This window comes from Oryza sativa, chromosome 1 (genome assembly GCF_034140825.1).
Source record: "Oryza sativa Japonica Group chromosome 1, ASM3414082v1".
In the NCBI taxonomy this organism is placed as follows: domain Eukaryota; kingdom Viridiplantae; phylum Streptophyta; class Magnoliopsida; order Poales; family Poaceae; genus Oryza; species Oryza sativa.
Genome location: NC_089035.1, coordinates 32111298 through 32132333, shown reverse-complemented (window position 1 = coordinate 32132333; position 21036 = coordinate 32111298). Strand labels below are relative to the sequence as shown.

Below are 21036 nucleotides of genomic sequence, written 5' to 3'. Positions count from 1 at the left end.
TTGTTCTTCCTCTTCGATGTGATGACTCCCCACAGCCGATGGAGTCTGATCACTTGACGATTGCTGTATAGGAGGAGAAGTAGGAGGAGGCTACGAAATAGACAAGTGTTATATATAATCAGTTGAGATTGATTAAGTAAAAGAATTAAGGACATCTTACTGGTGGAGCCGATTTAACAATTGCTGCTGTTTTTTTTCTTCACAGCAGTTTTCTTCTTCTGCAACCACAAAGTCTATGGGTAATTAGCCGAAGAGTGAGGTAATTTCAGAAGAAGTCAGAGAGAGGTACTTACTCTTGTAAAATGAACGGGGGCGTAAGGAGTTGGAGGCGTTTGCTTGGGTGAAGCCGATGGTGTTCTTTCTGTGTCACTCATTTCGGCTACAGCTTGATCAACATCTTCACCAATTTCCTCGTCATCTAAAGCTTGTTCAATAGATGGATCCAAGGCGGGCAGATCATCAGTCGACATATCAGTTGGTTGTGGTTGAGTTTTCTTGAATTTGGTCTTTTTCTTTGGAGCCAAGGCTAAGGTACTCATGGCTGATGATCTGGTTTTCCTTTTCTTGCCTGCATCGGCTGGTTCTCTAGTTAGGCCGTGAAGGAGAGTTGAAGTCTTGGGGGCATGGTAGCCGATGAAAGGGGGAGATAGTCCACCTCCATTCGGAATTAGACCTGAAGCATATTCAATGTTCTTGCCACTGTTACTTTGATGAGGAGGGGAGGACTCTGTTGTCTGCAAAACAGGAGCAAGAGGTCAGTCAAGTAATGAATCGGCTAACTGGTTATGCAATTTAGTAATGACAAAGTTTACCTAGGGCATGACGTCGGGGAATAGATCTGTCATATACATTGAAGCGGATTGATGAAATAGATGCAGCTTCCATTCGCCCCACCATCTGTCAAAGTTTTTGCTTCTAAATCTTGCCAACTCAATATTATCAATACTGCCCAGAGAGGGTCCTGGTAGGTTAAATAGCCGATCCATCATTAGAGTGGAAGTGATTTGTCCTCGGCACTGAATCTTGTCGGCAAAGAATAAGCCGATTGGGAGTTGGCCCAATCCAAGTTGTCTGGCCGAGCTCATTGGGTGATAAAACTCGTAGGAGACTTGGATGTTTCTTCCTTGGTGAATGCCGATAGGGAGGATGCATGGGCTGATTGCAGCTATAAGAATTTCTCTGGATTTTTGGATTTTTTTCATGGTTAATGTCTTCAAATCTAAAGTCTGATGGAAGTTCAAGGTCTGCTGAGTCTTCGTAGGGAAACCAGATTCGTGCATCTTTCTTAAAACCTTCGTAGAAACTGCAGAACCAGTCCTTGAGTAACTCAGCCGATAGCTTCGCTCCAGCATCGGTTGGTGTGGATGCATATTCTCCATATGACATGCATCTGCGATGGGTACGCTCTTCTCCGTCATCTTCCACAATCGGCTCTGGCAATGGGAATTCAGCTTCTGTCACAGAGGGCCGATTGACAACCTTCATGACTACCAGGTTTAACCAAGTTTGCAGCAGCCACCATGGTCCACCTGCTCCAACTATTGAGCCGACGGCTATTTTAGCCGATGCATTGTTCAACATCTGGTACAGATAGCCGAGAAGGATTTTGCCCAAAGGAAATTCTTTCTTTGATTCTAAGGCTTCAGTTACGAATTGCCAGTTGGTTGTAGGGCCACAACTGGATCCATAGAAGAGGAATTTTTCCAGCCACATAAGCAAGAAAGCTACATGCTCTCGAGGGGTAACAGACCCTTGGCCCATATATGCCGCCACATAGCCAGACCAGTCACCTATGCTTTTGGTCTTGAAGTCGAATTGGTTCTTGGTGTTCATGCTCATAGGGTTAGCCGATGAAGTTACATCTAATCCAGTAATCATGGTGATGTCGATTAAAGTTGGAGTCATCGGCCCTTGGTTGAATAAGAAAGCATTGATGGTGTTGGACCAGAAGTAGGTGGCGGCAGCCATCAGAGGTTCATCCTTAGCAGAATTGGCTATGGTGAGAGTGAGTGCTTGGCCGATTCCAATTTCATCCCAGTGAACTTTCTTACTAGCCGATACGCGTTGGTACCAGGTGGTCCAGCTCTTATCAGGAGTAGGTTTTTCGAGAGATGGCCAAGACTTGAAGGTATTCTTCCAGTGACCCAGGTTAGGGTTGGCTAGTCTAAAGGGGATCCGGTTAGTTTCACCGATGATGAAATCAGTGGGGTCGAGATTCGAGATTGCCGATTGGGCCAAGAAAATAGTAGTTTTTGTGTGAAAGGCTGGGAATCGTGACTAGGTTGGAAAGGTGCTGCAAATCCAAAGGAATTGAGAAGCAGAAAACGTGAGGAGAAAAGGAGAAGTCGATTTCATGCGAGGAAAAGGGATCTAGCTGGTGAGGACTTACCTCAGCGTACTCGACCGATGGCGCGATAGAAGGGCTGGTGGAAGACGACATCGCCGCGGGCGGAGATTTGGTCGGGAACGAAATCGCCTGGGGATCGCCTTGTGCGTCAGGGAGATCGCCGGAGAGAGAGAGAGAGGGCAAAGTTGGTTTTAGTGGCGAAAACGGAGGAGGACGGTGTGAGATTTCTCGAGGGTAATGGTTAGTATTTAAAGCATGGCAGTAACGGTCGGAAAACGGCAAAGTGCGAAACTTGCTCGGAGTCGATTTACAGCAAATCCGAAATATTATCAAATATTCTGGACTTGGGGGGCATGTGTTAACAACCAAATTTGGTAATATCGGCATTAGGAAAGAAGATTAGATCGAAGCAAAGTCGGAGGCGGAGATCGAGTTCGGAAACAGAGCAGGAATCGGCTAGAGTCCAGATCGGCTACGATTAGAATCGGCTGGGTCTGAGTCGGGCTAGGTAAGCCGATGCAGCCGATTCTGACAATGCAACTCGATGTATGACATCAGGTTGAATTGAGGTGCTTCAAGGTGATTGCCGCACATGGATAGAGTCCTAAGAAGGCAATTGTATCTATTAATTAGGATGTTTTATGTAATTTCCTTAGAGATATTCTTGGGCAAAAGTCCGCCGCAAAGACTTATGGTATCTTGGAGTTTGTTAGAGATAGTTGTCGTGTCTGTTATGGACATATCTTGTAATTTTTGGGTATAAATAGACCCGAGCCCTATGTAACTTTTAACACACACGTTCAATACAATCTCGACGCATCGCCACCTTTTTTGCTTTAGTTTTATTTCAACGAGTTCTTGCTTTCGGGTTGAGCTGCATCGGTTTCGATCTTCAATAAGAGGTAAAACTTGTTATGGTGGCTTGCGTTCTCGGGATTAGTGCTTCCATCTTTATGACACTCTAATCTTGTTTATGTAATTCGTCGAGTTATCATATATCCTACATAATCCTTGGCAATATCGATATTCAACCTACAATCGGCTAACATCCGTCAATAGAAGGCAGCCGATTAGGTTAAATACCGATGTTGACTTAGATTATATAGGATATCTACCACTCTATGGCACATCCAATGGCTTGATTGTCTAGATACGGCTTGACTTAAGTTTGACCTTATAAGTCGTGATTAGAATCTCAATCTCTAGCCCGCTTCTTGGTTGCTGATTAGGGTAGTATCGGAGTTTCAGCCGATCTTACCTAATTTAACTGCTTTTTATCCTATATGCTTGATTGACATGTTAAATCTGTCCTTTACGTTAAGATCTTGCTGCATTTAAATATATTAGGCTTGTGTTTAGTATATTCTACTTGCTTTAATATCTTAATATAGAGTAGTATCGGAGTATTAGCCGATACATGCTAGATCTATCTGATCGGCTATGCTATGAACGTATATAGTCTCATTATTAATATATATTTCGATCTAAGTGATTTATACTGTCTCGGCATAGCGACCGATCTATCCCAATCACTTGATTTAAGTACGTATTGATATAAAGATTATATATTGGTAATATCTGCAGCCGATCGAGTAGATTCAGTCCTTTCTTATTTATTAATGACTGCCGATCGATGCATATACGACATCGGCTGAAAGATAAATGATATGTCATCGGCACCTAGCCGATCGGCTATCATTTATAGATTTAACTGCGGTTTCTTTGCTTCTATTTCTTGTTGATTACAGGATCAAATCAACTGGCACGCTCATACATTCGAAGGTGAGCTTTGGACCTGCACTGGAGTTAAGCAGATCTCCAAGGCCTCGTGTTTTCTGTCAACAAGATTATAATAATCTAGCATAATAATCTATTTGTTTGTTTCAGCTTACTCCTAATAATTCAGATTATAATAATCCTAAGCTGAATCAAGCGGGGTCTTAGTTTGTTGAAAAACCACCCATTACGTATATGCTTAACTGAATCAACATGTATTTTAAAGTGTCAGCGTTAATGTGGTCTTTACCAAAATTAAATACCTATAGTCTTGATACTTTTTTGGGTAAGATTCCACAAACAAAATTACTGACAAGAGCTTAAACGTTCTCTCATTGAGTTTTGCTATATGCACAAAAAAAAGTTCAATTAAATATGAAAATAAGTCTAATGTAAGCACTTGGATAAGGTTGAATAGGCTTAGCTTAGCCTGTGGTAACTCTACATCAGTGCTAACAGGTTAATTCAGTTAAGCACGTACGTAGTGAGATGGTTTTGCAACAAAATTAAGTAGGGGTAGATATTTGCATAAAATGATTTATTATGGGGGTAGAATGTCATATGAGATGATTTTGGAATTTTTCTCTATTATATTTTAGAGCGGAGGGACATGAGATTTAATTAAACACATCCACTATAAAACTCATAGGCAACAATGAGATTTAATTAAACACATCCACTAAACACATCCACTATCAAAAGCAAAACACCCACCTTGTGACACAAACCCAGGGGCTACTGTAAACCGATGGAGTAGAAGGCACAACCGCACAAGGCAGCAGCTGAAAATTGGGGGAGGAAGAAGAACACCAGGAAGGGAAAGCATTACTTCATCATTAACCCACTCGCCCAAGCATAAATCCGCCCTCCAGTTCATATGCCCCTCTTGCCGAACATGACCGTTGGGCGCTGTCCCCTTCCAGATCCCAGATATACTACCACCCCTCTCTCCCCCCGCATCGCCCCCACGATTCGTCGCGTTCGCGTGCTGCCAAATCCTCCTCCCCCTCCTCCGTCCCCACAACATTCTGTCGCGCCGATTCGACCGTTGCCGCCTCGCCCGCTCCGCGCACGCGCGCACGCCGCTCCCGTTCCCCTCGCGCACGCGCGGGCCATGGCGATCGACCTGGCGCCGCTGGCTGGGGAGTTGGAGGTCGCGGGGGCGGCGGTTGGAGGGAAGAAAGAGGAGGGGGAGGGGGAGGAGGGCGGGGTGTGCGGCGGGGAGGCCGTGGTGGTGGCCGCGGCGGACGCGGAGGTGGAGGGCCACCCCTACGACTTCCACGTGTCCGGGCCGCGGAACCTGCCGCCGCCCAACTGGAGGGAGATCATCCGTTCGAGCTGGTTGGTTTCCGGTTACTCTCTCCATGTTTCCTTGCGAAATCTTAGTTAATTAGTTTGATATATGCATTTTGGCGTTATGGAGATATCAGATATGGTCGTCATGGGCGTGAATCTGTGGGGATCGTTTACGCCGCGGGCACCCTTGGTTTGTTGCCTCTTCTGATTGATCGGAAAAGGGACTATGTTTTAGGGAGGGGATTGCCGTCCGGTTGCACCCGGCTCCCAGGATTGGAAGGGGAGGGAATATGCTAGATGAAAGGCGATAGCTTTGTTGGATTGTAAACAAGGAACCGAATTTACTGCTATTTTCAGGATTTTGTTGCAATCTGCACTGGCGCAAGGGTATAGCATGCATTAAGATTAAAATCTCCAATCGATCACCTCACAAATGTCTGCACAACATTTAAACTTTTTTTCAATGTCTTTTCTGATGATCCTGCGATTCGGCGTGTCAGCTTTGTGTTTAGTTGGTTAGTGTTGCGCTTGCGCGCCTACAAGTAATAACCTACAAGTCAGGTTACAGACTACCATACCCAGAGTTTTGCCCTTCCTTCCATACACTGTTTCGTGAGGCATGGGTATGGAAATGCACCTACCTTTTCTTACGGATTGAGTATTCTTCTTAAACAAGAAAGTGAAGTAGCAGATAATCAGTGATTGAAACCAAGGTCCTGTGGGTGGTACTTTCCTATGGGATATGTATGGACTTACTTTTGTTGAAGAGGTGCCTTTCTAATTCTCGCCCCTTGTTTTTATGACCTTCAATAATAATCAATTATACAGTTCTACACTCTATTGCTCTAGTTTTTAGGCTATACCATTTCAATTGGACGGTACAAACTCTACTGGTTGAACTAGAGTTATCACTACAGTTCCCTTGCTTCGTGCTATAGTACTTGGACGTAGTCTCTAAAGCATGGGCGGGAATGGGTCACAGAATTGGTATTCCGAAAAAGAAATATTCACAGAATTGCACGTTTCGTTCTGAACATTATAAGTGCTTAGGATGTCAGGTCTTAGTAAATTCCAATCTGTGGCAAGCATACACCAGTATTCCTATTAATAACGTAATTTCATAAGCGGATGAAAGCTTTTCACGACTTTTGGTGAAAATGGAACATGCAAATCTGATAATTTTAGCGGACAGGAGGTGCATTACCATACCAAAAAAAAAAGAAATAATAATAATATGAGCTATTTGGTTTCTTTTGTCAAAGTTTGTCAGTTAGTTATGACATCAAATATATTTCGATTTGACCTCATACATACAAGAACTTCTGGTAATGCAGTATATGCTTTGTATGCGTAACCAGGTTTACTTCAGTGTATCACACTTGTTAATTTGTATCTGCTACCTTTAGTTCTAATGCCATCAATGTTGCTTTAAATTGATTGCAGGAAGGATCCCAATTACAAAAGGATGGTAATGGCCTGCTTCATTCAAGCAGTCTACCTGCTTGAACTGGACAGGCAAGATGAGAAAGGAGAAGAGGATGGCCTTGCTCCAAAATGGTGGAAGCCCTTCAAATACAAGGTCACACAGACATTGGTCGATGAGAGAGATGGTTCCATCTATGGTGCCGTCCTTGAGTGGGATCGTTCTTCTGCTTTGTCTGACCTTATCCTCATAAGACCAAGTGGCGCGCCAAGGGCTGTGTTAGCTCTCCGAGGAACACTGCTTCAGAAGCCCACCATCAAGAGAGACCTACAAGATGATCTTCGCTTCCTGGTGTGGGAGAGCTTAAAAGGATCAGTCAGATATATTGGCGCTTTAGAAGCACTGAAGACAGCAGTTGAGAGGTTTGGTAGCGCTAATGTCAGTGTTGCTGGGCACTCCTTGGGAGCTGGATTTGCTCTTCAGGTTTGCAAAGAGCTCGCTAAGCAAGGAGTCTTCGTGGAGTGTCATCTGTTCAATCCACCTTCTGTTTCACTTGCCATGGGTGTAAGGAGTATGAGTGAGAAGGCCAGCTACCTGTGGAAAAAAGTTAAGGCTAGTCTACCACTGACTGAAGAAGCATTACCTGACAGTACCAAAGAGGAGGGAAGTGCAAAGAAGAAATTGCGTGCTGACAAGAAATGGGTGCCACATTTATATGTAAACAACAGTGACTACATCTGCTGTCACTACAATGCCCCTAATTGCTCCACCACCACCACCACTACCACCACTGATGGTGCTTCAGATGAGCAGCAGCAGCAACGAAAGGCAAGTGAGATCGCTGGTGATGTGGTCGCGAAGCTTTTTGTGACATCGAAAGGCCCACAGAAGTTTCTTGAAGCGCATGGGCTGGAGCAATGGTGGTCGGATGGCATGGAGCTGCAGCTAGCAGTGTATGACAGCAAGCTTATATACAGGCAGTTGAAGTCCCTCTACACAGCAACTGCACCGTCACCCCCTGCAAAGTAGTAGAAACTGCTGAGATCGCTGTTTCAACTGGCGTTAGAAATACTCTTTCTAATCAGTTTCTGCCTCTATTAACTTGATATGTTTCATCATGGTTGTGACTGTGAACTATTATACAGTAAAATATAATAAACGGACATGTGCTGATAAATACATTGATATTTTTCATGTTCCATCTTCTGTCAGAGGTTTTCAAGACTCTAAATTGTTACAAGGGATATAAGGGATACTAGTATGTCTGGATACCGATTAGCATCCATGTTTATGATTATGATCTTTTGATGGTGCACTTGGCTGATGTTCGTAGGGTGCAACTGTGAAGCTTTTCCAGAATGAATGTAGCATGGCAAATTAGCATCCATGTCATGATCTTTCGATGGTTCGCTTAGCTGATGTTCGTTGGGTGCAGCTCTGAAGCTTTTTCCAGAATGAAATGTAGCATGGCAGATGATGAAGAAGGCCACCAAAATTGTAGGGAGTGGTTCTGAAGCTTTTCCATTTCCATCATGACAAAATAATGAAAACGCCACCGGAATCTCGACCAAAAGAACGATTAAGGCTTATATCGAGGGTTAAAATGGTTAATATTGAAATAACAAAACGACTCCGCTGGGGATCGAACCCAGAATCTCTGGTTCCGTAGACCAGCGCCTTATCCATTGGGCCACGGAGTCGTAGTTGAAGATGCAGAGAAAAATAAATATTCATCTTATACTTAGTAATGCCTTGAAAGAGACAAACAAAACCAAGATAAAAAAAAATGGGAGGAAATGTGGAAATTCGAAGGCTAAGAAGAAGTAATTAAGAACGATCGTCCAAGCTCTACGTAGGGCCAAATCTCCGAACACTGTAGCGGCCGCGCCCTTTTAAGCTCAGTACGGTACGGGAACAGCCCAAAATAGTTTTGGGCCTATCTCTTCTGTACGCTGGAGACGAGCCTCTAGTAAGCTGGTCGATTTGCTGTACAGTTTCTCTTCGCCATCGTCGCTAGATTGTAGTACTTCTGATGACATCTACTGATGCACATTTTGGTAACGGTCCAGCAGTGCAGTCGTCGGTGAGCATCCATTATTCAGGTTCAGCGGATGCATCCTCTGACGGCGACCAGCTCTTTATATTGAGGTGACAGTGAAGAGGTCACTTTGGACCACAAAAATTTACAGCCTCCTCCTTGACAACGCATTGTTGAGCAGTGCCTATGCCTTGAGTTGAGCGATCGAGTGACCTCAATTATATGGAAGCATGTTGTTTGCTTCCCATTGATGATTCATGCGTCCCCGCAGACTGCAGAAACCACATGACAGACTGACAATGGCGACGGAATGCTAGCTCTCTCGTATGCACTCTCTATCAGTATGCAGTAGTAGGGAATCAGGGATACCCCGATGCTAATAAATAACTTTTACAGTGGTCGCTACTGGTAGTAGAAAACAATTGATCAAGACTACTACAATATTTTACCGCGAGACCGATTTCTATGTGAGTTCAGTTCTAATAAATCCGATCCGTCTCATTGTGGCCTTCTTTCCTTTGTCAGAAACTCAGAAGGTGATTCTGATTTCTGACGCTGCAGATGGTAATTAGGAGGTGACAAAATTCAGTGAGCTTCGCATGCGCAGCAGAAACCTGCAGGCTGCAGCTAGCACCCAAGGGAAGCTGCTGCCTTTTCTGGCAACGGGGCCTTGTGTTTGTGTTGTTGTGCATAGCATAGACTTTGCTTTGCTTTTGGTATGGAGCCCAATCTTTGGTACATGTGTACGTACCGAATGGCCTTGCTCTTGCAGGAAGCAATGTTCCTGTCTCGTGGACAAAGCTAAATAGCTAATGCAGGCTGTACTGGTCATTAACTATACACAAACCCAATGATCCAGAACGCTTTATTTGGCAATTGAGTTGTAATAAGGGACTAATAGCTGATAAGAAATGCAGCAGCGTACCGTGGTTTAGTCTAAAAGATAATGGCCTGGAATGCAGGATCATGACTACTGATTAAGCTGCTCCTACTAATGGTCAGTGTCCTCCTTCCTCTTTTGCCTCTCATTTTGTTCGTCGATAGTACATCATTGCACGATCTCTTTCCCTGAGTAAAGCTGATCTCTTTCCCTTCTTTTCTGGCTATCATTATTTGTATGGCAAATGCTAACACTTAACGCCTTGTTGATCTGAATAACAATAATGAAATCTCTACCTGTCATTCATAATTATTCATCCATGAACCGAGAACAGTCAAATTCGTCTATCTTACAATCCAATTCCAATCGCAAATGGAGTATTTTTTTTTCACAAGATAATAGGCATAGGGAGAACAAGTGGCTTATTTAAGCTCAGATCGAGACCTATCAAAAGACGAGAAGAATCACATTGGTGCCACGCAGATAAATCACAACATGAAAAATGTGAATCATGCAAATTCGGCTAAATTCCACTTATGTTATCTCCTTGCTATGTACAGATTACAAAATTACGTACCGACTATTGGTCAAGTCACTGCTGCAACAACCAATATCATCGACAATGGAGTGCAAGAGAGAAGAGAACAAAAATAAAAGAGAGAGAAAAGGAAAAAAAGAAGAAGAAGGTGAAGAAAAAGGAATGCACATCGCTCAGCATTCAGCAACCACAAGACCCGGTCGAGATCAAACAGGCATTGAAGGCGATCGAGTCAGCGGCCGGCCGGCTCATGGGCGGCGGCATTGGCGGCGCCGGCGGCGGGCGCGGGCGCGAGCGCGGCGTAGTGCGCGGCGGGGCGGCGGCCGTCGTCGAAGTTCTTGGCGTAGCTGGCGGCGTCGTAGCCGAACGTGATGGGCCTGGAGGAGGCGGCGCCCGACGGGGACGACGAGCTGCAGATGCACCTCGTCTCCTGCGCCAGGCGCCGGAGCAGCCGCCGCCACGCGCGGTGGCCGCACCACCCCGCGGCGGGGCTGACGTCGCGCACCACGAGCTGCAGGCTCCGGACCACGGCGGAGCCGCGCCGCCTGCCCGTGCCGCCGGCGCCGGACAGAGAAGGCCACGAGGACGGCAGGCAGCCCGATGAGCCGCCGGAGACGACGTTGGCGGCGGGGTGGCGCGCCGCGGTTAGCTCTGTGGTGGTTGTGGTGGTGGTGCCCGCTCCCATGGTGGTTTGGAGAGGCGCGCAGGAAGGAAGAAGTGGGAGAGAGCTCTCTCGTGGCGGTTATACCTGTGGTTATATGGGAAGCGAGACGAATAATAGCAGTATTAGGCTGTTAGCATGTCGAGATGAGAAAACAATGGTGGTTATTGGGCTGCGGAGTAGACAAGTGGTAGAGTGAGATGAGCTCATGGGTTTTTGTGGTGGTTACTTTTGGAGATGGAATGGACATGCATGGGAGCTTGTGCTATTTTTAGACACAAGAGGATGAGTGATCCTTGTGCAGTTGTGGAATGAGTAGTTAGTGGATTATAATTTAATTACTGTTAGTATCTTATATTCGAGGGAATATGTTAGGAAAAATGTTAGTGATGGATAGTAGCGAATGTGATTTTCAAGGTGCATCTTGTACTTTTTTAAAAAAAAAATGTTTGAGCCACTGTAAATGTATTACTATCTCCGTTTTTAATAGATGACTCCGTTGATTTTTTCTCACATGTTACATGTTTGACCATTCGTCTTATTCAAAAAATTTACGTAATTATAATTTATTTTGTTATGAGTTATTTTATCACTCATAGTACTTTAAGTGTGATTTATATCTTATACATTTGCAAAAAAAATTAAATAAGACGAATGGTTAAACATGTGAGAAAAGGTCAACGGCGTCATCTATTAAAAAAAACGGAGGTAGTATGAGCCAGCATATTTCCTAAACAGGGTACCTAACTAAAATTGCATTTCAAAGATTCTAAGGACGTCAAGCCGTCTTGTTGACCATAAGAAACATTTCACCAGCACAATTTTTATGTGCAGCTTGATTAGGACCGTCGTCCAATCTACACTAGACATTGTATGCAATTATTCCTTCAGATTTGTTTATAACGATCATGTAGTGGTCCTCTAATCCAAAACGAGATAGTGGTTGGTTGTACCCAGTTACCCACACCACGAGAGATCATCCAGAAACTGTGTTCTGAAGCCACGCATACTAATCTTTTGAGCAAATCACACCCTATCTCATGAAATTTGATCCATCTGCAAAAGAATATGATATTATGATTACCTAAACAGTTAGCCTACACTATTCTTCTTTGTTTAGATTATCCCGGTATCCCATCTCTAATCCATTTTTGGGCCAACCTCCAAGATCAAAAGAGTTTTAAGTGCCGGGGTATCATGTACTACTCATGTAGTCATGTGGGTTGGGTTTGCCGACTGTACCAATTGCATACGTTGTCCAAAGCTCCTGCCGATCTGCGCCACTACAAAATGCCCTTGAAATCCTCGATTTTAGGTTCCTCCCGATGGATTTGGCTGCGTCTTTCCACCGCGATTTGCAGGTGCGAAGCCGCTAACGCACCGCACCGCACCGCCTAAAATTGCGCTCTAAACTCGGCTAAAACTGCTATAGCACGAGCAACTATTGATTATTTAGTCGTGCATATCTTTCCGATGATAATGGCAGTTTGCTCTCAAGTGGAGCAGTAACTAACAACCGATCGACTTTGTTTAGCAACTGAATGATGTAGCAAGCTGACAGGTTGAAGTCAGCATAGCGTGCCATGCCAGCTGCTAGGATCAGAACGCCCTTGAAACATTTTATGCATGATAAGAACGAGACAGAGTATCAACATGGAGAGATCTTCTCAAGGCAAAATCTCCTCATAGACAAGCTGAAACCTTACTTTGCCAGTTCTATTAACTAAAATGAGTTGAGGAAGCTAATGTGACGGTGGGGAAAATCTGAATGAACAGCCAGCCAAACCATGAAAAACTCTCATTTCTATGGCTATTTACATTTGTTAATCCTTAAAGCCTTACCCAGAGTTAATTCTAATGGATAAACGCATACTGTGCACTCATTGGAGAACCATGCTACATTCACAGGTAATTCCCTTCTTTTCTGATCACTAAAGTTTCCTTGAAGTAGGAATTACATATCCATCTTTGTACCAACAACCTGTCAGAAAGCTACTAGATGCCAGTGCACAAATGACGCATTGGTAAAATTCTAGCAGATTAAACAGACTGAAGTTTCCACATCAACGGTTTGTCTTCTGGTTAAATAGGGCTTGACTTGAGGGCCTATACATCGATAGATTAGTAAAGTCAGTTTATTAGAAGTATGTAGAGGTAGAAACCTATGAATTTTAATTGAATAACGTAATACTGCAAGTACCTTGTTAGAGGATGTAACGGCAGTCCTCCATTGTGGATCCTGTGTAGGGGATGGTCTATCCCTGAACAAAATAACAACTCTTGATTGTGTGGGCCTTTCTACTGTCTGCCGATGAGGAATATCTTTCATGACCCATAGAACAAATCCTGACGGTATGGATGATCCTGCAAGAGTATCCGAAGTAAAATTAACAAGTGGTTGTGCCATCTCTCTCTCTAAAAAAAAAAGAGGCTTGCCAAGTGCTTTCTTGAGAATGGAATATTATGTTCGCAATAAACATGAGAAAATATCAACAGAAAAAACTATTATACAACATGCATTCTGATTCCAGAATTATTTTGATTGATTGGATGCCTAGTAAAGAGTTAATTTTTGTGACTAGGCAATTCCACTGTTGCAGTTCAATGTGTGCCGTAAATACACCATGCAACTAATTATTTTTCTAAAATCATTCACTAGTTTGATGGTGTTGCTCCCTACAGTTGAGTTGCACAACATTCACTAAGTATCAGGTAAGGAGAACTAAGAATCCAACTTCAAAGTGGATATCATAAATATAAGAACAAAAAGAAATGTAAGTTCTGACATGATTGCAATATATCAACTAGCAGAGTTTGAGTATTTCAATCTGGTACTACACATAGAATCATTAGATCTAGACTAGCTTCACCCTGGGGGTATGAGAAATGAAAGGTTGGATAAATAATTTATCCACACCTACCACCACACTTACTCATTTCACTAACTTATTGTATTAATTCCCACATATGGTTCCATGTTGGAGCATGCTCACATGCATTCACCATCAGGCTTCGAAGCATGTGCACATAATAAGCCTGATGGCACACCACATCCTACCATATTTTCCCATTGCAACATGAACTACATTTAATAAAATGTTATCGTTCAATTTAAGAGGAGTTATTTCTAGCCATAGATGGTGGAGAGATACCTATGAAATAGTACATAAACAATATGATAGCATTGTTGATGATGTATTCATCTGCTGAGTACCAATACACAAGCACCTGCAACAAGAAGTATAGCAAATTGATATTTAGCAATTCAAGAACCAGCTAGTGGATATGTCAGCTACTCAGCTATTATTGTATAAATCAGACTTACTGGAACATTGGTAACAAGTGCTAGTATAGCGGACGACGAGAAACAAATCAGTGACACAGTAGCTAAACTTGCAACCTGCAGAGAAGCAAGCATTGATATAGAGAATTACAGATCCGAAATAATATATCCTTGAAGATTGAAGAAATTCGGATAGACTGAATGGTCCTCGTAAAAACACATACTATTTTTCATAATTTATGCTACTATATATGAAATACTCCAGTATCCAGCCAATAGTAGAGCCCCGCTTGGCCCATGGTGTGGTGTTAGTGCAACTAGTCCCACATCGAGAGTTTACATAAGTTGGGGCCAGCATATAAACCCGTACATTGCAATCATAACACTTCTGAGTTGACCCTTTTACACAAAAGGGGACAAAAGTGTAAGTGAGGTGCTCTTTATACATGGGCTCACTTCTCAGAAGAGCTGGGCTCATACAGATTATTGAAGCAGGAGTACGCATATAGGGGCATCCTGTTTTTTGTCATCTGGTTTTATAAGCACTATGACCATATTGGAATGATATCTTAAAGTATAGAATTTATCAGAACTGAAACCAAAAGTTGTATCTTTTGAATATATGACCATTTATTCAATTAATTTAATATTGTATACGATCATTATTAGTTTGCTTTCTCATGATTTTACAAAATACAATACATGCAGCAAATGATAAAGCAGTAGAGAGATGCAATCCACAAATTGAATGATTCTGCAAGAGTTATACCTTCCGCTTCTCAGATGATCCAGTTTCAGAACGCACTTTGCTCATCTTTGAAAATAGTATTGCACCTTTAAATGATCATAAAAAATAAAAGAAAAGGGCAAGTCAAGAACATGTTGAATGAGAGGATTACTGGTAGCAGATGAAGGTCAAATTATTTAGTAAGGCGGATGTGAAACTAGATATAAAGTGAAATAGGACTGTGAGACTCATTCAATATTTAATCTACTGCGAGGGATTAGAAACAAGATAATAAGAGTTTATCTTAGGTTGAAACAATTGACTAGAAAACATCATGCCTAATATTGCGACATAATTATGGTATGGTATAGATGAGTATACATAGGCTATGCTTACCATAACATGCCAGCGCACCACCAAGTACAAGAACAACTACTGAGAATACATCCAAGTAAACCTACAAAATAAAATATTTGGCTAAACAATCAAGTCACAACACAATAGGTGATTAAATAACTATTGATGAAATTGGTGAGCTTGTAAATTTATCAAGTAAACTAATGTGAAAACATGAATAAAAAGTGTGTGAAGAACAAGTAAGATACAAGTCATAATGGAGACAATTGTACTTATAGCATCAAACTTATCACAAATAGAACACATAGGATTTTGTTACTCTACTGGACCATCTCTAACAAAAATTCATGTTTGATCTGATGAATTTCACATTGTTGTGTCTACCTACCTAACCTTGCTGTGCATAGGTTTAGAATGCATTGGCCTGAATAGGATTGTTTACTCTGTGCCTACAAAACTTAGTCCACAATAATGACAGATTTGTGCAAACCACAACACATCAGTGTTGGAACTTGGAAGACAAGTATCAGATTCCATCCATGTAAGATAAACATCTAGTATTTCTTCATTCTATTTCTTCACCGTAGTTGTTTATTTGAGTTTATAGTAATACAAAGGCTGTCTTCCAGCACTTGCAACACATCAATGCTATTATATTGATAAAAAATAAGTTGATATATCATAGGAAATGCAGCACATAAAAACATAAAGAATTTCTAATCCATCATACCCTTTTCAATAGAGATGAATCAATAGGATTTTCTCCTCTACCAATCCAGATGAGGATGGCGAAGGCGATTGTAACAACAAATGACAGTAGAAGCACCTGTATGGGAAATAAATATTAGGTCAGTTGTTAGTTCTATTTTCACAAATACTATATGATGGTAGGTGCACTACATGATTAAAGTTAATCAAACAAATCATTCTCAAGCAGTACAGTCTAAATAAAAGAAAGTGTCATAAAGGAATGTGTATTATGTGCATGAGCAAGGAATATGCCAACTAAAAAGATTACCAAAATCACAAATTTTTGCCGGCTTCCAAGCTGTACTCCTGGGCAACACCTCCGGCGAACATCAACAGCACGGATGCCAGGTTTATTTTTTGTTCTATCCAGTAAAGCCTCATGGTGACTCCTCGTATCCTCTTCATCTTCATCGTTTGTCTGGTGACACAGGTCAACCCTGTAAGACCATTATTTTAGAGAAATATAGAGTGAAAAAAGCAACTATGAAAAGGAAAAAGAAGGCAGAAAAACATATGCATAATAATAACATGATTCATGAGAAAGCAAAAAATTGACAATACAAGGTTCATGGCATATGTTATCTCATAGAAATCGTTAAATCATGACCATCATCTTCCCCCTTTTTGTTTCACCCTAACATCTCTAATGCAATCCTCTCAAACGTCGCGTGGTAAACCAATGCATAACACTGAACTTATACAGGTTTGGTCCTCAAGATGAGACCTTACTATTTCTGATGCACCCCACCAACGATTTGTGGTTAGATACCTCAAGTGCAACCGTTGTGGCAAGTGCTACAAGACATGTTACAGCTTAGAACTGAGCTAAAGGCAGTACTAGTATGTCTTTTGCCTATACAACGACAAGGAGTGCACAAACCAGGTGTATGAAGAAAGGGAAACAAAGTCTTCTACAGTAATGAAAAACACTCTTCCCTTGCCCCTTCATGATTTGGAAGACTGTTATTAGGCCCCATTGGATGCTTGTTGGCATAGAAAGACCCTAACTCAGACTGGGGAGCAATATGTGGGTTACGTGATCACCTTCCATGTACCCTATCACCATGGTGAAGTGAGCAAAAGTAAAAGGAAAAGTGTAAAACCCAAACCTCATTGAGGGGTAGGGCTTATCTCCAATAAGTCCATACATGGAGAAGCCTTTTCGCATAATACCACTTTGAGCAAAAGAACATTCTCTTATCACACTGAGATTGCAAGCATAGATCGCCATCAATAATAAATCATATGGTGATCATACCAATCAATCGTGGTCGTCATATGGTCATCCAATCAACTGGATAATGTCCATAACCACGAAAAAGAGGTGAGTAATGCGGCATGTATCAGAGATTATATGCTAACGAGTAATAGACTAATAGTGTCATGTGGCCATCTTGTATTGATTATAAGAGGTCAATCTTAACAGGGTTACCCAGACAGTAAGTCAGTAAGATGATTTAAAATTATTGAAGTCCAAAGAAATTATAATGAGAAGATCCATCAGTTTTCTAATCAAGCATCAATTAGGAATGTTGTTTTCCTTTTATGCTCAGATGGTTTGACTGGTCATCATGCATGACATATTGACATAGCCTATGCTGTAGTTGTAGAGGATATTTACTTGGTCTAGATTAGATAACTAAGAAATAAGAATTGGTGTAGTCCAATAAAAAAACTGGATATGTTCGTCAAGTGACAATTCTTTCAAGTGGATATATGAAACAGAGACATAGTAAACAAGAACGGGAATTCCAAACAAATCTTTATTACTCTCAAAATTATTAGCAAAGCTACATGAGAAATGCATTGTAAGAAACAAGTGCCGACTCACCAGAATGACAACAGCAACAGAAAAGAAGCAAGAAGCAATATCTGTGGACTAGCTGCAAAATATTGAGAATGCACAACTATTAGGTCTGGTCAGAAAAATAGCATACAATAAAAGGTCATGTAGATAAGCAGGGAAAAAAACAAAAGGACAACAGCAAAGCTATATATCCAGTAAAATATACCCATGAGTACAAATCCACATCCATGGACCCAACAAAGCCATCTCTCACAGGTAGCGATGATGGTAGACACGAAATACACAAGGAATACTGCCATAGGATTGGGAAAATAAAAATCAGAGTTAGTAAAATGTTGGTAATCATAAAATATGCAAGGAATACTGTCAAAGGAATGGATAATGAAAGTACACATGATTGACCTGATTCACTAGTAGAGATAATACAAATACTTTATTTAGAAACTAGTCAACCTGAGAAGCTGTTAGTGAAGTAACAACATTTTTCTTCTTATAAAGTTAAACATCAGTATATTTGATTCATTAATTGTGCACAAATTAAGACAAGTGATCAGCAGTCATGTCATTTGGTGTAAATTGGACCTATTTAAGGAGAGAACTAGCATGTCCGTAATAGAAAAATTGCAAACAAAAATGAGATCTATTTTCTATTTCTTAATCAAAGCTTCAAAACCAGAATATAAATAGTTCAACTATTCCTTGTGCACATGGTTCCTCAATGTCATAGTGGTTGCATTCCAGCATCATAAAAGAGGAAGCTCGCTCAAAAACTTGAATTGTAACATTTTCCAATTGCCATTAGTTAAAAGTTTAAAACATGGATAGCAGGAACCATTCAGAACAATTAAGACAGTCATTAACTACTGACTACATTATGCAGAAATTTCCAGTGCACAAAAAATAATAAAGAAACCTCAAGCAAAATAAAGGGAAAAAGGTATTATCATAGCAATACAGATCTCACCTAAGTTGCATAGGCCAATCATAAAATGGAATATCTGCAAGAACGTAGGCATATAACATTAAAAATCTGGCAGCTGAGCTCACAGCACAGAGGGAAAAAAAAAGTGAGGCACTAATTAGCATTATTTAATATCCTACTCTTGAGCTCTCATTCGAAAACCCTACAGCCCACGTATTGAAGTAAAATGTCCCATACCAAGGAAACTTGCTACTTCTGTCAAATAGATAGACTATAAAACACATTGTTGTTTTGATAATCTATAGTTATGTTTCATTCATGAGAAGGTCACATGATTACACATCATTAAAGGTATGCATAAATGAAATAACTTTTGGGGGTTAACATTTGTAAATATAATTATATAAACAAAGACTATATTGCAATTCATCCGAACCTTGGAATCAGACAAACTAAATAAATGCATACTGAACATGATATAAAGTGGTATGCCACAAATAGTACCATTAGTAATCTAAATTACTAAAGTGTAGAAAGATAACTGAAGGATGAAGACAATCTACTCCCGTATTAACTATAAGAAAAGTATTATAGAGTAGATGAGGAAGCCTAGTATGAAGCTTGAGATATCCAAAAAAAAAAAAAATAAAATTAAAAAAAAAAAAAAACAGGATAAGGAGGTTTTGCGCCTGGTTATTTTTTAGCCTCCAAACTGTCAATGTAAGTGACTAGCCACTAGATATAGAGGTAAGCAAAAGCTTCCAACCAGAGATAAAAACATATGGACCTAACCACATAGCTAGAGCATCAGCCAATTAAGTATTTATCCATGATAACAATAGAGATATTATTTAGTGCAAGCATATGAACTCATTGCAAAACAACATATCAGACAGTTGGACAACATGAAAAATAGCACAAATAGGAATTGTGCATACCTTTTGCCGAGTCCATCCATGCTGCTGATCATGCCTGTGGATTCTTGCTAGCTGCAAAATTGGAAGTGCTTAATACCGAGTAAACGGATTTAAGAGATCAGATTAAGTAAAGGATTTAGGTCAATTTGCAACAGAGCTCATTGGTAATGAGTAATGACAACTACTACATAATTCACCGAGTAATATAAGTGCACTACATAACTATGCTACACATTGCTCCACTATGACCAAAACATCGTTCCACTGTGACCAAAACATCACCAAATAGTAACATTATAGCAATACCAGAGTGCAATAACCTTGCAGGAATCCCTAGGTGAATAGCACATGACAATTTATGTGGCTGACTGATATCTAATTCTCGTAAAGAGCAAAATTATCATTCCAAAATCTGGCACTCCCCCATTCCCCGTCCCGCTAGCACACTACCGCCAACGCGCATGACATGCCCGTCTCCCCACTCCCTGCCCCCGCCATCAGTCGCGGACAGAGCACCACCACGAGATAACCAGATCGAATTGCCCCCACACACGCACCTGCACGAAGGCGGCGACTGAAATGGAAGCGTCGATGACAGCGAGCGCGACCTCCGCCGAGATAACAGGCATCGGCAGGCATCCCCCGCCGTCTCCGGCCGCGGCGCCGCGGGACATGCCGTGGCGGCCCATACGCCCGGGCAACGACGAGCGGCGGCGAAGGAGGAGAGAGAGGAGGAGGAGGAGGAGGAGGAGGAGGGTGAGGATCAGGGGGCCAGAGGGCGGCGGCGCATCTCGCGGCGGGCAGGGGATGGCCCAGGGCTAGGGTTTGGTGCGGAGGCCGGAGCAGCAGGCGGGAGCGGAGGCGGAGGCGGAGGCGGCCGGAGGAGGGTCAGGGAGGAATTGACTGGAGGAGGCCGCGCCTGTTGGATTGGAAAGCGCCCCGAGACCTCGGTTTTTTAGTCGTGGTGGCCTCGGTTTCTAGTCGTGGTGTGGTGCCGGGGTGCGTGGCTGCGTGCGTATGAAGTGTGGTCCATGGTGATGCGCGGGGGGATCCCCACGTGAGGATGGGGGCGTGTAAACCGTGAATATGCGAACACGAAGGGCCCGGAATACCGGATTGATGGGCTGGATTCACGTTCACCGTCGGTACAACAGTAAGCTTACGTTGGCGTACACCCAGGGGGCTTACGTTTGTTCGATGTAGATGTACTACAATGTTGAAAAAACTCGGAGTACCATATGAAGTTTGTTCGATTTTATTTTGAAACGGAGAAAGTATAGGATAGACTATTTTTATTGTGTCTATTTTGTTTAA

General features: G+C 42.1%; 3 protein-coding genes and 1 non-coding gene across 4 annotated transcripts; 1 reads left to right on the top strand and 3 right to left on the bottom strand.

The window, feature by feature from the left end:
* The first annotated feature begins 5011 nt into the window (after window positions 1-5011).
* Window positions 5012-8041, top strand: LOC4324634 (GDSL esterase/lipase At4g10955). Its single transcript, XM_015770692.3, has 2 exons — window positions 5012-5464; window positions 6863-8041. Exons 1-2 carry the CDS (start codon window positions 5019-5021, stop codon window positions 7869-7871), a joined length of 1455 nt encoding a protein of 484 aa, XP_015626178.2. The 5' UTR covers window positions 5012-5018; the 3' UTR covers window positions 7872-8041.
* Window positions 8042-8469: 428 nt separating this feature from the next.
* TRNAR-ACG (transfer RNA arginine (anticodon ACG)) lies at window positions 8470-8542 on the bottom strand. The gene has a single exon. It is a non-coding gene; the product is annotated as a tRNA-Arg (tRNA).
* A 1736-nt stretch (window positions 8543-10278) lies between these two features.
* LOC4324632 (uncharacterized) lies at window positions 10279-11179 on the bottom strand. The gene has a single exon (XM_026024103.2). It carries the CDS (start codon window positions 10981-10983, stop codon window positions 10531-10533), a length of 453 nt encoding a protein of 150 aa, XP_025879888.1. The 5' UTR covers window positions 10984-11179; the 3' UTR covers window positions 10279-10530.
* Window positions 11180-12728: 1549 nt separating this feature from the next.
* LOC4324631 (tobamovirus multiplication protein 1) lies at window positions 12729-20712 on the bottom strand. Its single transcript, XM_015761358.3, has 13 exons — window positions 20280-20712; window positions 19744-19794; window positions 18848-18881; window positions 18089-18175; window positions 17908-17959; window positions 16345-16513; window positions 16057-16152; window positions 15366-15426; window positions 15012-15076; window positions 14285-14359; window positions 14112-14187; window positions 13160-13323; window positions 12729-13065 (listed from the first exon to the last, which is right to left on the bottom strand). The coding sequence occupies exons 1-13, from the start codon at window positions 20409-20411 to the stop codon at window positions 13042-13044; spliced, it is 1086 nt and encodes a 361-aa protein (XP_015616844.1). The 5' UTR covers window positions 20412-20712; the 3' UTR covers window positions 12729-13041.
* Between the last annotated feature and the right edge of the window lie 324 nt (window positions 20713-21036).

Bases quoted from the DNA above. Each gene is read 5' to 3' on its own strand.
- LOC4324634 (XM_015770692.3), top strand. From the start codon at position 5,019: ATGACCGTTGGGCGCTGTCCCCTTCCAGATCCCAGATATACTACCACC. The intron at 5,465-6,862 runs GTTGGTTTCCGG...AATTGATTGCAG, and splicing joins GAGATCATCCGTTCGAGCTG to GAAGGATCCCAATTACAAAA.
- LOC4324632 (XM_026024103.2), bottom strand. From the start codon at position 10,983: ATGGGAGCGGGCACCACCACCACAACCACCACAGAGCTAACCGCGGCG.
- LOC4324631 (XM_015761358.3), bottom strand. From the start codon at position 20,411: ATGGGCCGCCACGGCATGTCCCGCGGCGCCGCGGCCGGAGACGGCGGG. The intron at 19,795-20,279 runs GTGCGTGTGTGG...CCAATTTTGCAG, and splicing joins CAGTCGCCGCCTTCGTGCAG to CTAGCAAGAATCCACAGGCA. The intron at 13,324-14,111 runs GTATCTCTCCAC...ATACTCTTGCAG, and splicing joins GTTTATGTACTATTTCATAG to GATCATCCATACCGTCAGGA.